This window comes from Ipomoea nil, unplaced genomic scaffold (assembly GCF_001879475.1).
Source record: "Ipomoea nil cultivar Tokyo-kokei standard unplaced genomic scaffold, Asagao_1.1 scaffold1421, whole genome shotgun sequence".
Taxonomy (NCBI): Eukaryota; Viridiplantae; Streptophyta; class Magnoliopsida; order Solanales; family Convolvulaceae; genus Ipomoea; species Ipomoea nil.
This window is the reverse complement of record NW_017617849.1, coordinates 3,212,313-3,235,730: the sequence shown is the minus strand read 5'-3', so window position 1 is coordinate 3,235,730 and position 23,418 is coordinate 3,212,313. Positions and strand designations below refer to the sequence as shown.

The 23,418-nt window shown below is 35.2% G+C and overlaps 5 protein-coding genes across 6 annotated transcripts in view; 3 read left to right on the top strand and 2 right to left on the bottom strand.

Moving 5' to 3' along the window:
- Positions 1–8,927, top strand: part of LOC109187709 (putative callose synthase 6) — a 76,660-nt gene extending 67,733 nt beyond the window's left edge. The window contains exons 30-58 of the mRNA XM_019337983.1: positions 81–198; positions 306–637; positions 722–774; positions 966–1,026; positions 1,832–1,913; positions 1,998–2,047; positions 2,126–2,212; positions 2,333–2,437; positions 2,567–2,661; positions 2,817–2,904; positions 2,987–3,150; positions 3,339–3,462; positions 3,590–3,693; positions 3,806–3,905; positions 4,005–4,156; positions 4,845–4,954; positions 5,077–5,196; positions 5,298–5,366; positions 5,510–5,693; positions 5,786–5,900; positions 6,039–6,161; positions 6,229–6,347; positions 6,433–6,516; positions 6,706–6,818; positions 6,892–7,121; positions 7,221–8,018; positions 8,120–8,170; positions 8,341–8,526; positions 8,607–8,927. Of these exons, the coding sequence (XP_019193528.1) occupies positions 81–198; positions 306–637; positions 722–774; positions 966–1,026; positions 1,832–1,913; positions 1,998–2,047; positions 2,126–2,212; positions 2,333–2,437; positions 2,567–2,661; positions 2,817–2,904; positions 2,987–3,150; positions 3,339–3,462; positions 3,590–3,693; positions 3,806–3,905; positions 4,005–4,156; positions 4,845–4,954; positions 5,077–5,196; positions 5,298–5,366; positions 5,510–5,693; positions 5,786–5,900; positions 6,039–6,161; positions 6,229–6,347; positions 6,433–6,516; positions 6,706–6,818; positions 6,892–7,121; positions 7,221–8,018; positions 8,120–8,170; positions 8,341–8,526; positions 8,607–8,837 (4,248 nt within the window). The 3' untranslated portion in view covers positions 8,838–8,927. The remainder of the gene's footprint in view (positions 1–80; positions 199–305; positions 638–721; positions 775–965; positions 1,027–1,831; positions 1,914–1,997; positions 2,048–2,125; positions 2,213–2,332; positions 2,438–2,566; positions 2,662–2,816; positions 2,905–2,986; positions 3,151–3,338; positions 3,463–3,589; positions 3,694–3,805; positions 3,906–4,004; positions 4,157–4,844; positions 4,955–5,076; positions 5,197–5,297; positions 5,367–5,509; positions 5,694–5,785; positions 5,901–6,038; positions 6,162–6,228; positions 6,348–6,432; positions 6,517–6,705; positions 6,819–6,891; positions 7,122–7,220; positions 8,019–8,119; positions 8,171–8,340; positions 8,527–8,606) is intronic.
- Positions 8,928–10,252: 1,325 nt separating this feature from the next.
- On the top strand, positions 10,253–10,964 carry LOC109187393 (floral homeotic protein AGAMOUS-like). The gene is made up of 2 exons (XM_019337577.1): positions 10,253–10,339; positions 10,371–10,964. Exon 2 carries the CDS (start codon positions 10,506–10,508, stop codon positions 10,962–10,964), a length of 459 nt encoding a protein of 152 aa, XP_019193122.1. The 5' UTR covers positions 10,253–10,339; positions 10,371–10,505.
- LOC109187718 (MADS-box transcription factor 56-like) lies at positions 10,336–18,552 on the top strand. The gene is made up of 2 exons (XM_019338012.1): positions 10,336–10,370; positions 17,784–18,552. Exon 2 carries the CDS (start codon positions 17,921–17,923, stop codon positions 18,383–18,385), a length of 465 nt encoding a protein of 154 aa, XP_019193557.1. The 5' UTR covers positions 10,336–10,370; positions 17,784–17,920; the 3' UTR covers positions 18,386–18,552.
- LOC109187714 (GDSL esterase/lipase At4g10955-like) lies at positions 12,779–22,586 on the bottom strand. 2 transcript variants are annotated; one of them, XM_019337992.1, is made up of 3 exons: positions 22,521–22,586; positions 14,395–14,669; positions 12,779–13,983 (listed from the first exon to the last, which is right to left on the bottom strand). In XM_019337992.1, the coding sequence occupies exons 2-3, from the start codon at positions 14,598–14,600 to the stop codon at positions 12,990–12,992; spliced, it is 1,200 nt and encodes a 399-aa protein (XP_019193537.1). In that variant the 5' UTR covers positions 14,601–14,669; positions 22,521–22,586; the 3' UTR covers positions 12,779–12,989. The 2 variants fall into 2 exon arrangements, with proteins under 2 accessions (XP_019193537.1, XP_019193538.1); XM_019337993.1 differs by lacking the exon at positions 22,521–22,586 and having other exon boundaries at positions 14,395–14,847.
- On the bottom strand, positions 20,613–22,523 carry LOC109187713 (GDSL esterase/lipase At4g10955-like). The gene is made up of 3 exons (XM_019337991.1): positions 22,258–22,523; positions 20,863–21,853; positions 20,613–20,788 (listed from the first exon to the last, which is right to left on the bottom strand). The coding sequence occupies exons 1-3, from the start codon at positions 22,470–22,472 to the stop codon at positions 20,786–20,788; spliced, it is 1,209 nt and encodes a 402-aa protein (XP_019193536.1). The 5' UTR covers positions 22,473–22,523; the 3' UTR covers positions 20,613–20,785.
- Positions 22,587–23,418: the final 832 nt, after the last annotated feature.

Sequence of the window (23,418 nt, the reverse complement as noted above, 5' to 3'; positions counted from 1 at the left end):
AACAAATTTAATCTCTCCTTTAAGCATCATGTTTCATGTACTGTCAATAATTTTTTCTCCCTTTATTTTTGGGTTTCCAGGCGATGATTATTATTGCATGGAACCACTCAGGATCCATTTATGACATTTTTGATGAGGACATGTTTAAAAGCATTTTGAGTATTTTTATAACTGCTGCTATTCTGCACTTTTTACGAGGTATTTAGGATAACTTCTTCTTTTGGATGTTATACTTTGTGTTAAATTGGAGTTACTCCTGTTCTCTTTCAGTATGATATAATTTACATTCTTGTTAACATTTGCAGCTATTTTGGACATAATCCTTAGCCTTAATGCCTGGAGGAGCTTGAGATTTACCCAGATACTTCGCTACCTTCTGAAATTTGTGGTTGCAGCATTCTGGGTTGTTGTTATGCCTATCACTTATTCTAAATCTATCCAGAATCCTACAGGAGTTGTGAGATTTTTCAACAATTTGGGAGGGGATATACCAAACCAATCATTATACTACTATTGTGTTGCAATCTACTTGCTACCAAACATATTGGCTGCATTCCTATTTCTCTTTCCTGTTGTGCGTAAATCCCTCGAAAAATCAAACTGGCACATTGTTGGGCTTCTTATGTGGTGGTCTCAGGTCAGCAACATCTTTCTTTTGCTACTTCCTTGTAAATATAGTACTTCTACACAATTATTCTAATACTGGCTCTTTAAATTCCAGCCAAAGTTGTATGTAGGAAGAGGGATGCATGAAGACATGTTCTCTCTTTTCAAGTAAGAAGCAATTCTTTTGTTTGTAGATACACCTAGATGCATATAAATTTCTAGCTTTCGAATTTTCCTTTCTTACATACTGTTGAAGCAGAGAAGGGCTTGGAGTATGGAGATGGGCATGAGTTTGAAGTCATTATTTCTCAAGGAGCTATAGGGTTTCTTTAATGCGTTCTTTTCCACTGTTCTCTCAGGTACACATTTTTCTGGATCATGCTACTCATCAGCAAGCTAGCATTCAGCTATTATGTGGAGGTATTTATTGTCTTAAATTATCATTATTCAAGGATCTTGATCTCTTAAGATGCTAGAAAGCAAATTTTGTTGATATCAGATAGTGTATTTCTCCCTATATGTTGACCTCGTCCATGGATGTCTCCTAGGCGATGTGTCATTTTTCTATCACAAGTACTTGGTAATTGTGAATTGTTTTTGTCTGTTCACTTTGCATAAAATAGGCACAACACATTTCTTGGTTTGAGGTGTTCATTTAACTGGAATGCACATAAATTATTTCCCCCCAAAAAAAAACACATTTTTATGCTTGGATGCATTAAATGTTTTACGCCTCAAAAGTCATGTAAATTGTTTTACGTATAGAATCTTCTCCAAAACCCTTGAACATGACTTTCTTCCTGATATGAACCAACTAGAGCTCACAGCTCTTACCAATCACTGCTAGCCTACACTGGAAAAACCTAGTGCGAACATTAGATTCCTTTTTTCTTCTCCTTTTGCCCTTTTCTCCCTGTGTGCCAGAAAATGGTGACAGGCTGACAGCAATGAGAATTATTTTGGGTACATATATAGCAACTGTACTGGAAAATTGGTCTTTTCATGAATTTTGCATTTTGAAGTTCATAAAACACAACAAAACACAGAAGAGCTTTTAAAAGCTTATCCCAGCTAAACATTTTCCTTTTTCCCATTTTTCATACTCAAAGTGAAAGAGGCCTTGGGTATACTTTTGTGAAGATCATATTATGCAAATCTCTTATGGTGGTGGACTGTTAAATGTAACTTGGTCATTCTTCTTTCTTTTTGTGTTTTGCCCCTGCAGATTTTGCCATTAGTTCAACCTACAAAAACAATTATGGATATTAGAGTGACGAACTATGAATGGCATGAATTCTTTCCAAATAGTAATGTCTTACTTTCGCACTTATCATTCTTAAGGTTTGCTGTTTGCATATGATCACACTAATTTACATTTACATGTGATGCAGTGACAAATAATATTGGTGTTGTGATTGCTATTTGGAGTCCAATTATTCTGGTATGTGGTGGAAAGAAAAAAAAAAAAACATAGAATAGGAATTTAACTCCATATGCTAAGAAATGAATTTGCATGTAGGTCTATTTCATGGACACACAAATATGGTATGCTATATTTTATACAATTGTTGGAGGGATCACCGGTGCATTCAGTCACCTTGGTGAGGTAATTGTTATTCTCTCATAAAATCTAGATCCTTTATTGGATTTGTACATGTCTTTTTCTTGCTTCTGATAGAACTGTAATATTTGTTTCCTTTACTCTTTAATATTTCCTTTCTAGTAGATAAGAACACTTGGGATGTTAAGGTCTAGATTTGTATCTATTCCTTCAGCTTTCAGTGAACGCCTGGTGCCATCTTCAAAAGAGGAGCTCAGAAAACGTAGAAGAGTATAACAATGTTTCCTTATCCTTATTTTTTAATACATGTGCCTTGAATTAAAGTGCTCCCACCGGGCCTTTCTGTTTAATAGATCTTGACATTCCATTCTTTTGTTTGAATTATCATTGCTGTGCTAGGACGATGCACTGGAACGAAAGAACATTGCAAAGTTCTCTCAGATGTGGAATGAGTTCATAGTATCAATGCGGATGGAGGACTTGATTAGCAATAGGTTGGCATTGTTTGCCTTGACTTTGTGTTATGATTATGCATTTACTCCATCGGACAAATGCCATGGAGAGATAATTGTATGTTAAGCACCTATTGCATCCCCAAACATGAAATGCTATCAAGTTAAAATAAATTTTTGTTGACACCATTTGCCAGGGAAAGGGATCTTCTTCTTGTGCCATATTCATCAAATGATGTTACTATTACTGTTATCCAGTGGCCTCCTTTCTTGCTTGCTAGTAAGGTGAGAACATTATTACTATTGTCAATGTGTATTAAAGCTAGTTTTGTTTTTGACTTGTTACTGTATTGGTTATCCTCATTAGATCCCAATAGCACTGGACATGGCAAAAGATTTTAAGGGGAAGGAAGATGCTGATCTATTCAGGAAGATTCAGAGTGATGAATTTATGTTTTCAGCCGTGATTGAAAGCTATCAAACACTCAATTATTTGTTGCATAAAATACTGGATTCTCCAGAAGACAGAAGGTAAGGCAAATTCCAATCACTGGTAAAGTCATTTCTTGAACCCCACCCCCGAAAAAAAGTGCCAAATAGATATAACCATACATGACTACACAAGAAGAATATTTTTATCACCTCTAAATTGAGAAGCATTTGTAATTATCTCTCTTCTGACAAGCTATATGGCTGCTTGGGTTTTGGAATCTTTACAGGATCATTGATCAGATTTGTAAAGAAGTAGAGGACAGCATAAAAGGGAAGCATTTTCTTAGAAATTTCCGGATGAGTGGATTGCCTATACTGAACAATAAGTTGGAGAGATTTTTAGATCTTCTGGTTAGTTTAATTTAACTCTTGTCAAAGTTCTGCCTTAAGCATTCAAATTCTTCTTTCCAGAAAAAATCTAGAAAGTTTGCTTGTATTATTCATGCAATTGATGCACAATTAATTTTCAATCTAACAGGTAACTGATTATGAAGATGAGGAGCAGAAAAAATCACCGCTGATAAACCTCCTCCAGGATATTATTGAAATTATCACTCAGGATGTGATGGTTAATGGCAATGTGTGAGTTTTTGAGATAACTCGTTCCTAGATGGCATGAACTTATCTGAGTAGCATACCTTTCCTTTATGGATCTGTAATTTAAAACGTGCTTTCAAATATCTCTTATTTGTAGAATCATGGAAGGAGCCCACCACCATTATGAAAATGACAGGGAGGAAAAGTTTCAGAGGATAAACATTCACTTTACTCAGAACAGGTCTTGGATGGAAAAGGTAACCTGGCCTCTAGGAACCTGCTTTGAGATTCTTTCTTTCCTGTGCTTCCCTTAAGTAAATGACCCGTCTTTGTCTTTCCGTTTCACTCCTTTACAGGTTACCAGGCTACATTTGCTATTGACAGTTAAGGAGTCTGCAATAAATGTGCCAATGAATTTAGAAGCTCGTCGCAGAATCACCTTTTTTGCAAACTCTTTATTTATGAAAATGCCATCTGCTCCAAAAGTTCGTAATATGATATCTTTCAGGTCCATTTCCAAATCTCAAATAAGGGGTTTTTCTTACTTGGGTGTTGAATGTTTATTTTTACCTTTGTTGATGCTGCTTTTTGTTTTTTGGTCTGGTGGTGCCATATTACCAGTTTTAACATTCAAGAGAGTTCATAAATAATTCAGTAATGATCATTTGTCAGCTCTTTTATACAAAAACTTAAATCCTTGAGGCAGCATCTCTTTGTCAGGACTACATTTATTTGCTTTTCACATCACTTTAAGTTGATTGCTCTAATTTAGTTGTAAATTTTTGTGACTCCCTCAATTAAAATTAAAGGTATGACCAAACAAGTAAATAACAGGATCACTGAGGATAGTTTGGGAAAGAGGATACACAAAAAAAATGTCAATTTACGGAAAGTGGACAATTACAAATTATCAGGATAATTTTTTTGCTTCATTTTCTTTTAATTATTTCAAGATATCAATATATTGGGACATAATAAATTAATAATGTTCTAACCAGAGAGTTCCTTTGAATATAGGAGCATCCAGCCTTAAGAGAAGTTATTTTCTTAAATCATGTATAAGCACATATATACTTACAAATAAATTGTAATATTTGCTTGGTAGGTGCTCCATATTTTATATAAATATTATATATCTCTGTGTATGGGCATTTGTTTTGCAATTCATTCTAATTTAAATACTCTGCATCATTCAGTGTTCTAACTCCATATTATAAAGAAGAAGTTATGTATTCTGAGGAGGAGCTTAACAAGGAAAATGAAGATGGCATATCAACTCTCTTTTACCTTCAGAGGATCTATCCAGGTGAGTTTTAAACCTATATAGCAGAACATTTGTGTTTTCAGGCGCCCCTCACTAGTTGAAATTCAGTTTTGCTACATTGAAGTTGCTCTAACTCTTTTAATCTTATCCTGGTACCACACTAGATGAATGGAAAAATTTCCAGGACCGAATTCACGATCCAAAATTGAAAACTGAAGATAAAGAGGAGATGGAATTGACTCGGCAATGGGTGTCCTACAGGGGCCAGACACTAGCAAGAACTGGTTTGACTTGAACTAAACTTTCATATTGAGATTACTTACATGATTGTACAGTCATTAATTACTTAATATCCATTTTATACATGTTTCTGCTGGATGGTCAGTAAGAGGAATGATGTACTACAGGGAAGCTCTTGAGCTTCAGTACTTCCTGGACTTTGGCGAGGATAAAGGTCTGACTTTTACTTGACATCTAGTGTTGTAACTTGTAACTCAATATTGTCCACCTTTTAGTTTTCCTTTCACTAACAATATTTATACAACTCCTAGTTGAAGATAGTAGTCTATAGAATAACCCTTCAATGTCTCCTTGCAGATATATTTCGTGGTTATCGTAGTACAAATCAATCTGACTACAAAGTGCTGAAGGAACGTGCACAGGCATTGGCAGATTTGAAGTTCACCTATGTTGTCTCTTGTCAGATTTATGGTACTCAGAAGAAATCCAAGGATGCAAAAGAACGTAGTTGTTATGTTAATATTCTGAATCTCATGTTGGCGTAAGTTGCATTATCATAGTATTCTCACCATTTACAAATAATGATTTGAAATTTAGAGAATGTTGATGGAATTTGTAATCTCACAATGACAGGTATCCATCTTTGCGCGTTGCTTATATTGATGAAAGAGAAGAGACAATTCAGGGTAAAAAAACAGAGAAGGTTTACTATTCTGTTCTTGTCAAGGGAGGAGACAAGTTGGATGAGGTATTAGTTAATTAACTATATAAACATGAAACAATATAAGTATCATTTCCAGAAAGAATAGTGTTCTGTAGAACCCTTTCTTTCAAATGTCATACTATTGGCAGAGCTTTTAACAATCCTTACATAATCCAAAACTAGGAAATATATCGAATCAAGCTTCCGGGTCCTCCAGCAGTAATTGGGGAAGGAAAACCTGAAAATCAAAACCATGCCATTATTTTCACTCGTGGAGAAGCCCTGCAGACCATAGACATGAATCAGGTATGAGAAGCTTTTCTCTTTCTTAAAAGAATTATAAGCAGAAGTCTTAATGCTTTTCTCTTTCCAGGATAATTATTTTGAAGAAGCCTTCAAAATGAGGAATGTATTGGAGGAGTTTCTAAAATCTCATCATGGGCAACGAAGGCCAACAATATTAGGATTAAGGGAGCACATTTTTACTGGAAGGTTTGTATTTGAGTTGATCTTAATCACAGTCTGAGATGTTCAATTACTTATAAGAGTACTTATTTGTGCTTTCAATGATTGCTAGTGTCTCTTCACTTGCCTGGTTCATGTCCAATCAGGAGACCAGTTTTGTAACTATTGGACAAAGAGTTTTGGCAAGCCCTTTAAGGTTAGCATTTTCTCCCTCTTCCCAAAATTTCAAAGTGATCTTGCGTGGTAGAGATGACAATATGACATTAATATCCAGTATGCTGCTCATATTTACTTGCCTGGCCACATTAGATTCAATTTTACATATATTTTAAATTCCCGAAAATAAAGCTTGAATATGAAAGAAGTAACAGTCTTTGTTTCACAGGGTGAGGTTCCACTATGGTCATCCTGATATATTTGACAGGATCTTTCATTTGACAAGGGGTGGCATGAGCAAAGCCTCGAAAATTATTAATTTGAGTGAAGACATATTTTCAGGTGACATTCTTTTTTGTGATGGACCGCACTTTAACAAGCACCATTCAGTGTTTTAATGGGTTAACATCTTCAGGTTACAATTCAACTTTACGAGGAGGATATGTGACGCATCATGAATACATTCAAGTAGGCAAGGGTCGTGATGTGGGGATGAATCAGATATCTCTCTTCGAGGCAAAGGTTGCAAATGGAAATGGAGAACAAACGCTTAGCCGTGATGTATACAGGCTTGGACGTCGGTTTGACTTCTATAGGATGTTATCATTCTACTTCACCACTGTTGGTTTCTACTTTAGTAGCATGGTATGTAAGATTATGGTTCTTAGTATCATTCGTTCTTGTGATTGACACAAAAATATGCAAGAAATTGGAGTTACGTTATTATTAACATTTCTTTTCCAGGTCACTGTGCTTACTGTTTATGTATTTCTATATGGCCGTCTCTATATGGTGTTGAGTGGATTGGAAAAGCGGATTTTGGAGGATCCTTCTGTTCGTCAGACTAAAGCTCTCGAAGAGGCTTTGGCCACCCAGTCGGTGTTTCAGCTAGGATTGTTGCTGGTGTTGCCTATGGTGATGGAAATTGGGTTAGAGAGAGGATTCCGTACTGCCCTAGGTGATTTCATAGTAATGCAATTGCAGCTTGCTTCTGTTTTCTTCACGTTCCAGCTCGGAACAAAAGCACATTATTATGGTAGAACACTTTTGCATGGAGGTTCTAAGTACCGAGCTACTGGTCGCGGTTTTGTTGTTTTCCATGCTAAGTATGCTGATAACTACAGAATGTATTCACGCAGTCACTTTGTGAAGGGGCTTGAGCTGTTGATACTGTTGATTGTTTATGAAGTGTATGGGGAATCTTATCGGAGTTCCAAGCTGTACTTCTTTATAACTGTTTCAATGTGGTTCTTAGTTGGTTCATGGTTGTTTGCTCCTTTCGTGTTCAACCCATCTGGATTCGATTGGCAGAAAACAGTTGATGATTGGACAGACTGGAAGAGGTGGATGGGAAACCGTGGTGGCATTGGAATTTCTCCCGATAAAAGTTGGGAATCCTGGTGGAGTGGAGAACAAGAGCATCTGAAACACACAAATATAAGGGGTAGACTGCTCGAGATAATCCTTGGACTTCGGTTTTTCATCTACCAATATGGAGTTGTCTATCACCTTGATATAGCCCACGGAAGCAGGAATTTACTGGTAACACTGCTGCTGCTGCTGCAATTGTTTTATTTCTATTTCCTTTATGAATGTCAACCTTGAGCTTGTTATCTAAATTTTCATAAAATCATTTGTGACAGGTTTATGGACTTTCTTGGTTTGTTATGGTTACTGTTCTTCTGGTCTTGAAGGTATGTACTATGCTTCTTCTATATTAGCATTTTTCTCTAAACTAACTAATGCTGCAAGAACCTTAATCATCTGTAGCTGCTGAACAGATCTTTTTTATCTTAAAAAGGAAAGAACAAATCGCACGACCAAAAGTTTTACGTTTTCTGATATTACATTTTGTTTACAACAGATGGTGTCAATGGGAAGGCGAAGATTCGGCACTGACTTTCAGCTGATGTTCAGAATTCTCAAGGCACTTCTGTTTCTTGGTTTTGTATCTGTCATGACTGTGCTTTTCGTGGTCTGTGGCCTCACCATAAGCGATATATTTGCTGCTCTTCTTGCGTTCTTGCCCACAGGCTGGGGTCTTCTTCTTGTAAGTTCAATCTAATCTATCTCCATTCTTATTTCTCTAAGTTGAGACTGAACGCATCTTTGGTTTTTGTTTGTGTAAAGATTGGTCAAGCATGCAAGCCGTGTCTGAGTCGAGTTGGAATATGGGATTCAGTGATGGAGTTGGGGAGAGCATATGAATGCATCATGGGACTTATCATCTTCATGCCTACAGTGGTGTTATCATGGTTCCCATTTGTCTCAGAATTCCAGACCAGGTTGCTCTTCAACCAGGCCTTCAGCAGAGGTCTCCAGATTTCCATGATTCTTGCAGGGAAGAAAGCATCTGTCTGATTTCTTTTTTTCTTCTTTTCAGATTACAAATAGTTTCTCAATCGTCTTTAAAACTGTAGGTTATTATTGACATTTCAATAGGAAATAGGGGTACTTTTAGTATATGATTTATTTAGTTCTTGTAAACAATTCTTTAAAGTTGCTGAAATTACAACATTTTTTTAAAAAATACAAAATATTAAAAACAAAATCAATTATGAAAGACATAAAACATGAAAGTTTCTTATTATAAATCTCGAATAGTTTTTTTTTTTTTTCCTTTTTAAATGATAAAAAAAGATAAGTAACTTCTAACTTATTACTTTTCTTCCCCTTTCTTAATGAAATGACCTTTCTTTATCAATTTTTGATTAGAGATTAAGAGAGTGTTTGGGTTGCTGGAAAATATTTTAAAAATAAAAATACTTACTAATAAAAAAATAATTTTAAAATATTTTTTAATCCCTAAACATGAGAAAATTTTATATTTAAAAAAAAATACAATTTGATAAATATCATAAATTAATTATTGCAATATCATTTATGTTTATAATGAGAATAATTAAAGAAAAAATAAATAATTCAAATATGTGAACCAAAGATTTCAAAATGAAATTAATATACAGTTACAAATAAATATAGCATGATTAGATTTACTTTAATTAGTTTTAATTTCCTTAATGAAATGACTTTTCTTTATCAGTTTTGTATGCGAGACTAAGGGAGTATTTGGGTTGTTGAAAAATATTTTAAAAATAAAAACAATTTTAAAATATTGTTTTAACCCCTAAACATGCAAAAATTTTATATTTTAAAAAAAGATACAATTTGATAAATATCATAAATTAATTCTTGCAATATCATTTATGTTTACAATGAGAATAATTAAAGAAAAAATAAATAATTTAAATAGTTTAAAAATTATGAATATATAATTTTATAATTATGAACATATAGTTCAGTAATTATGAACATAGAGTTCTGTAATTGTGAATATAGAGTTCAATGGTTATGAACATGAAGTTCAAAGATTATGAATATATAGCTTTATAGTAATTAACATATAGTTCAGTAATTATGAACATAGATCAATTAATACAAATCATAAATACTAATATATAAAATCTCTAAAATTGCAGCACCGAATATGTATATCTACACGTTAGTTATTAATTTGATAATTATTTGCTCGAATTTAAGCAATGATAACATCAGAAAACATAATCGGTGCAACTCAATTCTTCAATTATATTATATAATATTCGATATTCGATGTTATAATTTATACAATTGTATATTGATCTAAATATTTTTAAAATACTATAACAAATTCATAAAATACTAGTTTTTATTAAAAAAAAAAAAAAAAAAAAAAAACAGACATGAAAGTGATGGAATTATCAATTATGGAACTAAGAAGTTTCCTATTAGGGAGTATAAATCATTAAATCTAGAGAGAAAAAGAAAATATAGTACAAAATTAGGAAATAAAATCACAATTCAAGAATTTACAAATTTGGCAGGTTTTAACTAAAAAAAAATAAAATTTGGCAGGTGAATTTTGTTTATAAAGGCATTAACTCATTAAGGGCAATATCGACCTTTGCTTCTCTTCTACGCGGTTCAGCAATTCTCTCTCGCCTCCGCCGTCGGCAACATTCCGAGGAAGAGATTGAAATTCAGAGAGAGATGATGCGAGGAACAGGGAAGAAGAAGATTGAAATCAAGAAAATAGAGAAAGAGTCATCACGAATGGTGACATTCTCTAAGAGACGTAGTGGTCTGGTCAAGAAAGCTGTGGAACTAGAAGACAAGACGGGAGCCCGTGTGGCCTTGGTGGTTTTCTCCCCCAGAGATCACGTCTACACTTACGGCGACATTCCCGCCATGTCCGACCTTGTCGAGAGGATCACCAACAACTCCAATGCCGCCATGTCCGACCTTGTCGAGAAGATCACCAACAACACCAGCATCGTTCCTTACGACGCCGGCCAAATGCAGGACAACGGTTCCACTTCAGGTTCCGCTTCGGGTTCAAATTACACAAATCTAATGAACTGGGTGGATAGCATCGACATTGAAGGATGTAACAATTTGGAAGAAACCTTGAAGTTGAAGCAAATTTTGGAAGTCCTTCTGCAAGACTGAAGATCATTGCTCCGGAAGATGAAAATTTTGAATAAAAAGATGCTTTTTTTTTTAGCTACTTGTGTATTGGCAGCACTAGAATGAGATTAAATCTTTTGAGATGTTCATTCATTAGTAGTTCAAGAATCGAATAAAAATATGTTTTTTTTTCCAGTAATTTTAAAATTGTTAAAACATATTTATAGTGCAAGTAGAAAATAGATTACCCATTTTTTTTCTGTTTCTCAATTATTCAAGAAATTTGGAAATTTTAACAAGGTATTAATATTCCAATATTATTCAGAAGACAATATAGTGTGAAATTGAGAAAATTTTGCAGGCAATAGCTCAAGAAGACAGGGTTCAAAATGTCAAATCTTAAGAATCGACTAATGTCTTGTTTTGAGTCAAGTAATTACAATTATTGGCATATAATGTTTATGTGGTCAAAACTTGTGTTGACCAATAGATATAGACACTTATACAGCATCAGCTCATATGACTAAACCTATAATTAAAAAAAAAAATTACCCAAAAATTTAGTATAATAGTTATAAACTTTACTGTTTTCCAATGGCCTTGTAGCCTAGTGTCATTGAGTGACTCTTTCAAATAAAAAATCACGTCCAACTAGCGCGCAACCTGACGAGATTACAATGGAAACAACATTATCTAAGGAATCAGTAAAATTTCACCGGGGAGGAATAGAATCGAGTCCAGTATAACGAATAGAATATCAAGGCTACATAGAATCGTCAAAAAAAAAAAAACATCAAAACATTTAGAAATCAAGGCTATGATTGCATACCTCCATAAAGAACCCATGGTAAAACCAAGTAAGCCATGCATTAGCTGGATAGGGGAAAGGGGGTGAAGAAAATAAATCAGTGACCTGAACATATCATTCAGCAAATGTATAGTGTATTGTATACAAATATAAGACCTGCACCAAGCTGTATAGCCATCATAACTAAGAAAAGATAATGGAATTGCGGAGTCTGGAAATTTCACTACATGCACATCTTCATAGTTCTATTATCATTGCTCACCATATAGTTAACTGCTTTCACTGGACCAGACAGGACAAACAGTAGCACAACGGTTGCCACCTAAGAAGATCAAAAAATTATATCATATTTAGTCCATACATATATATCTTAACTCTGTCGTCTTCTCCCTGCCATTTCATATTTATACAACATCATACCATCTTCCAGTAGCAGCAAAGAAAGAAGCAAAATATAAACACACTTAATTGGTTTCTGAGGCCAAGAGATCAGTACCCCTTTTCTCTCTGATCTAGTTTTCTCGGAGACATGGGAAAGAAGACAATGAGCAAAACATGTTCACAGTCGCAGAAAACATCGAAGAATCATGACAAGCTTAACAGCTTGATCAACTTCTTGAAACCCAAAGTTTACATCACAGATTCTTCAAACTTCAAGAGCCTGGTTCAAGAACTCACCGGAAATGGAACTCATCCCGACTCCTCACCTTCGCCTGCTATTCCACAGCCATTTGAGGCTTCTGTAATGCCTGCAGTTATTCATGATGTTGAAGGAGACCAAACTTATCAAGAAAATGGGATTGAGGAGTTATCAGAAGGAAGCGGTCAAATAGAAAGTTCCATGGTTCCATGCATACAAGAACCTTTCGCCAGGTTGGATAACTTTGCACAGTTTAAGGATTTCGAGTCTTGGCTCCTGGAAACGGACTTGGATCGCTATGATGATGCCTATGCTCCCATGATTCAGCATGACCTGCAAGATGTTTCTGTCTTTGACAGTTATGATATACCCTGCTTATTTCTTGATGATAATTACCAAATCCAGTACTAGGAAATCACCATGTGTAGTTCGTTTTCCTGTTTTCAAACGGTAGATAATGAAGCATTATAATTACAAAGGAGTTACTTGTCAAATGATGAAGTGGAATGCGCAAACTTTCTAATTTCAAGCTAGTTTCCACTTCTCTGCCTCTTATTCTTTTCCCACAGGATTACAATTCCTTTCCCCCCAAATTCCTTCATTCCAACCAAACGCCCTGTTAGCGTTTTCCTTGTGTTTGTAGAGAACTAGCAGGGAGACTATACAAGGATTTGAGTTGCTGGCTAATCAGCCTGCTGTTATTCAGGGCAGTTTCGAGTTCCAAGTTGTCGGACCACCATTGCTCGAGTCCATGTGCCTCTAGAAACTTCTGCTTCCCTTTCGACGAGGACAGGAAAAGTTTGGCAGCAACTTGAGCATTTGTCGTCCTAGCATTATTCACCTTGCCTGCAGCCTGCAGGTTGTTCTGTGTTTCGCCTGAATCAATGTAATAGCAACAAATGTAATCGCTGTTGTTTATATACAGATGTGGCACCCATTGTCCGAGGCCTAACTGCAAAGCTTTTGCTGCAGATTCTTCTGAGCTAGTCCGAGTTTGATCAGAACTTAAAGGTAGCATTGACCTCAACTTGTTCCAACCAAAACGAGCTTTTTCTCCGATATTCCTCATATACATAGCCAGTGAGGCAGAGGGCGGATTGAACAAATGTGCCTCTATGTATATTCCTTCTTTGGCTAATGTTTTCCCTACTTGAAGAGCAAAGCCAGCCCCGAGTGAATGCCCAGCAATGCATATATTCTTGCTTCCATACTTGCCAGCAAGCAACTTGAGCGCTCTTTGAGCTACACTGAACCTGACAGATCCCTTTAAACTTTCCCAAGCTAGGTAGCGTAGATCATCTTGGATATCCCTTCTCATTGTTGGGGTTTTGAGAAGTGTCCCTCTCAGCGCTAAAACAGCAGTTGGGGCACCACTCGGTCTGATAGGCACGAGATCAGCCAAAGCTGCTGCTCGATCCCATTTGAATACCGCCCCAAATATAGATCCATCTCTTTCGTCTGTTAGGGTCTCAGCCAGTCTGTATTTGAAGGGTATCCACCAATTTGGAGCAAGAGCGTTTCCTTCTTTCCTGTTTTCTTGCCTGTCTAGCTCAAGCAAGTAAACTGATTGTACAAAACAAGCCATCACTGTTCTCTTATAATTGCCATTCTTCCTGTACATGCAAATTCCCAGCATCAAACTTCAACAAATTCTTTCCAACAAGAGGAATTCACCAATTTTTTTAGCAAATAATCATTCCAATTTCTCAAATTAACAAGCAAATGACAAAAGATTGCATCCTTTTTTTTTTTTGGTCCTCAAACAAGCCAACAAATCCACAACTATTGACCTGAGAGAAGTGGATTTCTTAAAGATTTATATCATCTAAGCAACAGATGTTATGAAAAACTCATAGTTTCCCTCATAGTCATATTTTTCTAATAACAGATCAAAATAATATACGGAGTATCACACAAGCATTATTACTAAAAAACTGAAGAAGGAGAGGGTTTGATCCAATTAGAGATTAATCTAAAAAAGCAAAAGAAGTATGATAAAATGGGAAAGTGGAGAGTAGACTAACCAACTGGAGTTGATCAGGTCTCTCCAACTGGGAGTAGAAACATTGCGTGGTCCTGAAGCTTGAAATGCATATGGATGAAACTGTGACTGATCCTTACTCATCTCCTTCGCCATTTCCTCCCTTTCCAAAACCTCACCTCCGATGCTCCCACATTCCGCCATATATATCTCCGTGTGCGCATTTATATTGTCATCGCCGCCCCACATTTCTCTGCTCTCAAGAATCAAAAGAGCGAATAAGTAAGAAAAAGGGGGAGATTGGGCTCTGGTTCTCGCCTCTTTTGCTTCGCTTTTCTCAAGGCTTTTTGCACTGTAAGTCGGTATCTGATTCCTGAATTGGCGGTGGATTTGGAGCCGATGTGAGCATCTGCATGCCGTCGTCCAGATAAGAATCAACTAATTTAACCTATTCCTTAGTACGTTCAATTCAAAAGTGGATACCAGGCTGCCAGATCTTGATGGGACGCTAATTACGTCTTTATTTCTAGTCTCAGTATACGTTAATTACATTGTTTGAATTCTTAATACCAAGTAACTTTGCGTAATTAAGAGAAAGGCAAACAAGAAGAACATTTCTGAAGTTTCTAACTGGAAATTCACAAAGCTTAATCCAGAATCCTGAAGCCAAGCGGCTCCTCTCTCACCCGCTGTATATGTGTTGGGGCTTGCAACTTTGCGGTAAATAAAGCGTTATGGTAGCTTACAGGCTTCAACCAGGCCGACATCTTCCTACCTTCTCCCATTCCCCTGCAAAAGTTGACTTCACATATGGAATCAAATCTTATGATTCCATACTCATTTAAATTGCATTCCAATACGGCAAATACCTTACTATATAGTGTGATGTTAATTTGTTATTGTTCTAAAATAGATAGTTACATGATCAAACTCAATAATTTATTACATATGAACAATTAATTAGGAAGAATTTTGGACTGTTTGAGATAAATTTTTTGTCAATTTTTTATCTTGCAAAATTAATATTTTTGTGAGATCCATTGAATAAGAAAAAATTTAAATAAGCTTGTACAAGTGGGCGTTGGGCACGTAAATGTACATTTTTAATTATTATTTTTTTTTTTGCTTTTCTTTTTTGTTATTTTTTCCCCTCAATTCTTCATCCTCTTTCCTACTTGGCACCAAAAAACAACTAAAAATCTTGTCCTAATGAGATTGCTCAAGGCATCTCCATTAGGAAGGTTTTTCTTGATTTTTCAGACCCTTTTGGTACATGAAAGAGAGAGAATGATTGAGCTCCTCTTGAAACAATCATTATGCTGTGCATCCGTATGCACCATGCATGGTGCATACGGATGTCAAAACGATGTCGTTTTATTAAAAAACGCGCGTCTCCCCTTTATAAAAAATTCAGGTTCGATTCCCAGCAACAACATTATATTGTTCATTCATTCTGGAATTTTAGTTCATAGATTATTGGAATTATAGTTCATTGATTATGAAATTATAGTTCATCGATTATGGAATTGTAGTTCATCGATTCTGAAATTTTAGTTTATAGATTATGGAATTTTAGTTCATTCATTCTGAAATTTTTAGTTCATAGATTAGATTTTATGCATTATAGTTCATCGATTATGAAATTATAACTCATATGTTGTTGCTGGGAATCGAACCTGATTTTTTTTTTTTAAAGGGGAGACGTGCGTTTTATTAAAACGACGTCGTTTTTGCATCCGTATGCACCATGCATGGTGCATACGGATGCACAACATAATTTGCCCTCTTGAAAAGACTCAAGTTTTTACAGATTTGTGGATCCCACCAAAAGAGAGAGGGGAGTCGCCAACTCGCATGAGACACACAAAAGGCGCCGAGTCTAGCGCATGCAATAAATACACTTATTTATTTATTTATTTGTTTCACGATTGTTTTTTTTTTTCATTTTCTTTTTTCTCACATGTTCCTCTCTCTTCTCTCTTATTTGGCACCTTAAAAACTGTTCCAAAAAACCTCACTATTGAGGATGCTACAAATGCTATTTTTTGTGAGTCCCGATTCAAGAAAAAAAAAATAACGAATTTGTATGCTGCAAGGTGCACCTGCGTAAAAGAAGCACTTTTTTTTTTAATTACTTTTCTTCCCCTTTCTTAATGAAATGACTTTTCTTTATCAATTTTTTATTAGAGACTAAGGGAGTGTTTGGGTTGCTGAAAAATATTTTAAAAATAAAAATAATTATTAATAAAAAATAATTTTAAAATATTTTTTAATCCCTAAACATGAGAAAATTTTATATTTAAAAAAATACAATTTGATAAATATCATAAATTAATTATTGCAATATCATTTATGTTTACAATGAGATTTTTTTTTTTTTGAATGCTTAAACCATTACAAAAAAAAAAAATTCACATTGTAAACATAAATGATATTGCAATAATTAATTTATGATATTTATCAAATTAAAGAAAAAATTAATAATTCAAATATGTGAACCAAAGATTTCAAAATGAAATTAATATACAGTTACAAATAAATATAGCATGATTAGATTTACTTTAATTAGTATGATTTTTCTTTATCAGTTTTGTATGCGAGACTAAGGGAGTATTTGGGTTGTTGAAAAATATTTTAAAAGTAAAAACAATTTTAAAATACTTTTTAACCCCTAAACATGTAAAAATTTTATATTTTAAAAAAGATACAATTTGATAAATATCATAAATTAATTATGGCAATATCATTTATGTTTACAATGAGAATAATTAAAGAAAAAATAAACAATTCAAGTAGTTTAAAAATTATGAATATATAGCTTTATAATTATGAACATATAGTTCAGTAATTATGAACATAGGGTTCTGTAATTGTGAATATAGAGTTCAATAATTACGAATATGAAATTCAAAGATTATGAATATATAGCTTTATAATAATTAACATATAGTTCAGTAATTATGAACATAGAATTGTAATTATAGTCCAATTAATACAAATCCAAAACACTAATATATATAATCTATAAAATTGCAGCACCGAATGCGTATATCTACACGTTAGTTATTAATTTGACAATTATTTGCTCAAATTCAAACAATAATAACATCAGAAAACATAATCGGTGCAACTCAATTCTTCAATTATATTATATAATATTCGATATTCGATGTTATAATTTATACAATTGTATATTGATTTAAATATTTTTAAAATATTATAACAAATTCATCACGTGCAACGCACGAGCAAAAATACTAGTTTTTATTTTTTTATAAAAAAAAAACAGACATGAAAGTGATGGAATTATCAATTATGGAACTAAGAAGTTTCCTATTAGGGAGTATAAATCATTAAATCTAGAGAGAAAAAGAAAATATAGTACAAAATTAGGAAATAAAATCACAATTCAAGAATTTACAAATTTGGCAGGTGAATTTTGTTTATAAAGGCATTAACTCATTAAGGGCAATATCGACCTTTGCTTCTCTTCTACGCGGTTCAGCAATTCTCTCTCGCCCTCCGCCGTGGGCAACATTCCGAGGAAGAGATTTTCAATTCAGGCAGTGATGATGCGAGGAACAGGGAAGAAGAAGATTGAAATCAAGAAAATAGAGAAAGAGTCATCACGAATGGTGACATTCTCTAAGAGACGTAGTGGTCTGGTCAAGAAAGCTGTGGAACTAGAAGACAAGACGGGAGCCCGTGTGGCCTTGGTGGTTTTCTCCCCCAGAGATCACGTCTACACTTACGGCGACATTCCCGCCATGTCCGACCTTGTCGAGAGGATCACCAACAACACCAATGCCGCCATGTCCGACCTTGTCGAGAGGATCACCAACAACACCAGCATAGTTCCTTACGAGGCCGGCCAAATGCAGGACAACGGTACCGTCGACAGTTCCACCTTGGGTTCGGGTTCAAATTACAAAAACCTAATTCACTGGGTCGATAGCATCGACATTGAAGGATGTAACAATTTGGAAGAAACCTTGAAGTTGAAGCAAATTTTGGAAGTCCTTCTGCAAGACTGAAGATTATTGCTCATGATGACTTGTTTAGGATACAATCCTAATCCTAATCCTGACGGGTAAGAGTAAGGAAAATTTTGAATAAAAAGATGCTTTTTTTTAGCTACTTGTGTATTGGCAGCACTAGAATGAGATTAAATCTTTGAGATGTTCATTCATTAGTAGTTTAAAATCGAATAAAAATATGTTTTTTTTTTTCCAGTAATTTTAAAATTGTTAAAATATATTTATACTGCAAGTAGAAAATAGATTACCCATTTTTTTTCTGTTTCTCAATTATTCAAGAAATTTGAAAAATTTCACAAGTTATTAATATTCCAATATTATTCAGAAGACAATATAGTGTGAAATTGAGAAAATTTTGTAGGCAATAACTCAAGAAGAGTAGAAGACAGAGTTCAAAATGTCAAATCTTAAGAACTTGGCTTCTGTTATTAATTGTCATAACAATAAGCACAGAATATAGTTATAAACTTAAACATTCTATGATTCTTAAATGATTAAAAAGGAAATGTCAAGCATGCAACACTCCAGCATCATACAGGTTATGGGGCCAGGAGTTGGAGCTGTAAAAGTTTTCTGCCATCTTACACCAGAAAGGTTGATTCAAGAATGAACAATTATCATCTATTACCAATGTATTCAAGTTGTGATGTTATGAATGCGTTGGTTACAGTTAGAACCGAGCAGAAACCCTTTTTCATTTCCACCACTTCAGCTTCTAAGTAAACACTCTACAATCTGATTGGGCAAACACATTCAGAATAATTCTTTGAATTGACCTTCAAACTTGTACATCAATCATTCTATTGACTAAGCAAATAATAGTTTTTCTTGAAGTTCAAAAGCACCAAATGTTTAGTTTTAAAAAAAAAAAAAAACTCAATTAAACAACTTATAAAAAACCAAGATACTTTCATAATCACATCCTCTTTCATAAAAAGAAACAAATGCCAACTCAGAATGATAACAAAGAATCAAGTTTTATTCAGTTTGAGCAATTTGCACAACCTCACATGAGTTTGCTGCATCCATACATAAAGAGAAGGGCTGTGAGATTTACCAATGCTGCTCTAGTGCAGGGGCTCTGGATAACAGATAGCTGCAACACTTCAATGAGAGGGAAAGACACTTATAATCCTCAAACCTTTACTGCCACTTAAAAATCAAGAAGACAATAACTCAAGAAGACAGAGTTCAAAATGTCAAATATTAAGAATCGACTAATGTCTTGTTTTGAGTCAAGTAATTACAATTATTGGCATATAATGTTTATGTGAACTTCTGTTGACCAATAGATATAGTCATATAGACACTTATACAGCATCAGCTCAGATGAAATAAGACTATAATTAAAAAAAAAAAATTACCCAAAAATTTAGTAAATTAAGGATGTTATTTTTACCTGAAGCTAATTTTAAATAAAATAAAATAAAATAAATCCAATCCTGGGTATTTTGCATACTCCTTTGAATGAACATCATTTTCAGCATCTTTTCCAAGCATATATGTTGACCTATTGTGTTAAACTCTCCAGCCCGCCTTATTCCACATCTTAACTCTGTCGTCTTCTCCCCGCCATTTCATATTTATACAACATCATACCTTCTTCCAGTAGCAGCAAAGAAAGAAGGAAAATATAAACACACTTACTTGGTTTCTGAGGCCAAGAGATCAGTACCCCTTTTCTCTCTGATCTAGTTTTCTCACAGACATGGGAAAGAAGACAATGAGCAAAACATGTTCACAGTCGCAGAAAATATCGAAGAATCATGACAAGCTTAAGAAGCAACAGCTTAACAGCTTGATTAACTTCTTGAAACCCAAAGTTTACATCACAGACTCTTCAAACTTCAAGAGCCTGGTTCAAGAACTCACCGGTAAAGGAACTCATCCCGACTCCTCACCTTCGCCTGCTATTCCACAGCCATTTGAGGCTTCTGTAATGCCTGCAGTTATTCATGATGTTGGAGGACACCAAACTTATCAAGAAAATGGGATTGAGGAGTTTTCTGTCGACTCATCAGAAGGAAGCGGCCAAATAGAAAGTTCCATGGTTCCACGCATACAAGAACCTTTCACCGGGTTGGATAACTTTGCACAATTTAAGGATTTCGAGTCTTGGCTCCTGGAAACGGACTTGGATCACTATGATGATGCCTATGCTCCCATGATTCAGCATGACCTGCAAGATGTTTCTGTCTTTGACAGTTATGATATACCCTGCTTATTTCTTGATGATAATTACCAAATCCAGTACTAGGAAATCACCATGTGTAGTTCGTTTTCCTGTTTTCAAACGGTAGATAATGAAGCATTATAATTACAAAGGAGTTACTTGTCAAATGATGAAGTGGAATGCGCAAACTTTCTATTTCTAGCTAGTTTCCACTTCTCTGCCTCTTACTTTATTCCCACCGGATTACAATTCCTTTCCCCCCAAATTCCTTCATTCCAATTTCCAACCAAACGCCCTGTTAGCGTTTTCCTTGTGTTTGTAAAGAACTAGCAGGGATACTATACAAGGATTTCAGTTGCTGGCTAATCAGCCTGCTGTTATTCAGGGCAGTTTCGAGTTCCAAGTTGTCGGACCACCATTGCTCGAGTCCATGTGCCTCTAGAAACTTCTGCTTCCCTTTCGACGAGGACAGGAAAAGTTTGGCAGCAACTTGAGCATTTGTCGTCCTAGCATTATTCACCTTGCCTGCAGCCTGCAGGTTGTTCTGTGTTTCGCCTGAATCAATGTAATAGCAACAAATGTAATCACTGTTGTTTATATACAGATGTGGCACCCATTGTCCAAGGCCTAACTGCAACGCTTTTGCTGCAGATTCTTCTGAGCTAGTCCGAGTTTGATCAGAACTTAAAGGTAGCATTGACCTCAACTTGTTCCAACCAAAATGAGCTTTTTCTCCGATATTCCTCATATACATAGCCAGTGAGGCAGAGGGCGGATTGAACAAATGTGCCTCTATGTATATTCCTTCTTTGGCTAATGTTTTCCCTACTTGAAGAGCAAAGCCAGCCCCGAGTGAATGCCCAGCAATGCATATATTCCTGCTTCCATACATGCCAGCAAGCGACTTGAGCGCTCTTTGAGCTACACTGAACCTCACAGATCCCTTTAAACTTTCCCAAGCTAGGTAGCGTAGATCATCTTGGATATCCCTTCTCATTGTTGGGGTTTTGAGAAGTGTCCCTCTCAGCGCTAAAACAGCAGTTGGGGCACCACTCGGTCTGATAGGCACGAGATCAGCCAAAGCTGCTGCTCGATCCCATTTGAATACCGCCCCAAATATAGATCCATCTCTTTCGTCTGTTAGGGTCTCAGCCAGTCTGTATTTGAAGGGTATCCACCAATTTGGAGCAAGAGCGTTTCCTTCTTTCCTGTTTTCTTGCCTGTCTAGCTCAAGCAAGTAAACTGATTGTACAAAACAAGCCATCACTGTTCTCTTATAATTGCCATTCTTCCTGTACATACAAATTCCCAGCATCAAACTTCAACAAATTCTTTCCAACATGAGGAATTCACAATTTTTTTAGCAAATAATCATTCCAATTTCTCAAATTAACAAGCTAAGGACAAAAGATTGCATCCTTTTTTTTTTTTTTGTCCTCAAACAAGCTAACAAATCCACAACTATTGACCTGAGAGAAGTGGATTTCTTAAAGATTTATATCATCTAAGCAACAGATGTTATGAAAAACTCATAGTTTCCCTCATAGTCATATTTTTCAAATAACAGATCAAAATAATATATCACACAAGCATTATTACTAAAAAACTGAAGAAGGAGAGGGTTTGATCCAATTAGAGATTAATCTAAAAAAGCAAAAGAAGTATGATAAAATGGGAAAGAGGAGAGTAGACTAACCAACTGGAGTTGATGAGGTCTCTCCAACTGGGAGTAGAAACATTGCGTGGTCCTGAAGCTTGAAATGCATATGGATGAAACTGTGACTGATCCTTACTCATCTCCTTCGCCATTTCCTCCCTTTCCAAATTCAGCGCCGTAACCTCACCTCCGATGCTCCCACATTCCTCCATATATATCTCCGTGTGCGCATTTATATCGTCGCCGCCCCACATTTCTCTGCTCTCAAGAATCAAAATGGCGAATAAGTGAGGAAAAAGGGCCTCTGGGTTTCTCTTTTGCTTCGCTTTTCTCAAGGCTTTTTACACTGTAAGTCGGTATCTGATTCCTGAATTGGCGGTGGATTTGGAGCGGATGTGGGCATCTGCATGCCGTCGTCCAGATAAGAATCAACTCATTTAGCCTATTCCTTTGTACGTTCAAAAAGGCTAAATATATTTTAATTCATTATACTTTTTTGGAATAAGGGTCAAATAGACCATCGAAGTGCACACAATAATACAATGAGGCAGAGACAAAGAAATCTTCATTTCCGGGCCGGAGACGAAAAAATCGGCCGAAGACGGTCGTCTCTCTGTCCGGTTCTTCTTTTTTTTTTTTTTAAATTTAAATAATTTCCTTCAAAAAACAAAGTTAAAATAATTAATTTTAAAAACTTATTTTTTAAAAAATAATTTATTTAGAAGGATGACCTGTTGATCTGTTGGAAACTTCCGAATTGGAAGAATGGTTGGAAATTTGTTAGTTTAGAGACTAAATTGTTGACTTTTTAGGTTCAGTGGCCTAATTGAATTATTGCGTGCAGTTGAATGACCTATTTAACCCTTATTTCTATTTTTTTTTTTTTGGAATAAGGGTCAAATATGCCACTCAATTGCACACAAAATTACAATTAGGCCATTGAACTAAAAAATAATGCAATTGAGCCATTGAATAACACAAAAACATGCAATTTAGTCCAAAATGACATGTTGACCTGTTGTAGCAAGTTACCCATTTTTAAATTAATTTTTAAAAATAATTTTTTATTTTTAATAAATAATTAAATTTAAATTTAAATTTAAAAAAAAAAAAAACAAAAAAAGACATAAACATTCGGCCGGAGACGAACCTCCGTCTCCAGCCATGGAGACAAAGACCTTCGTCTCCGGCTATGGAGAC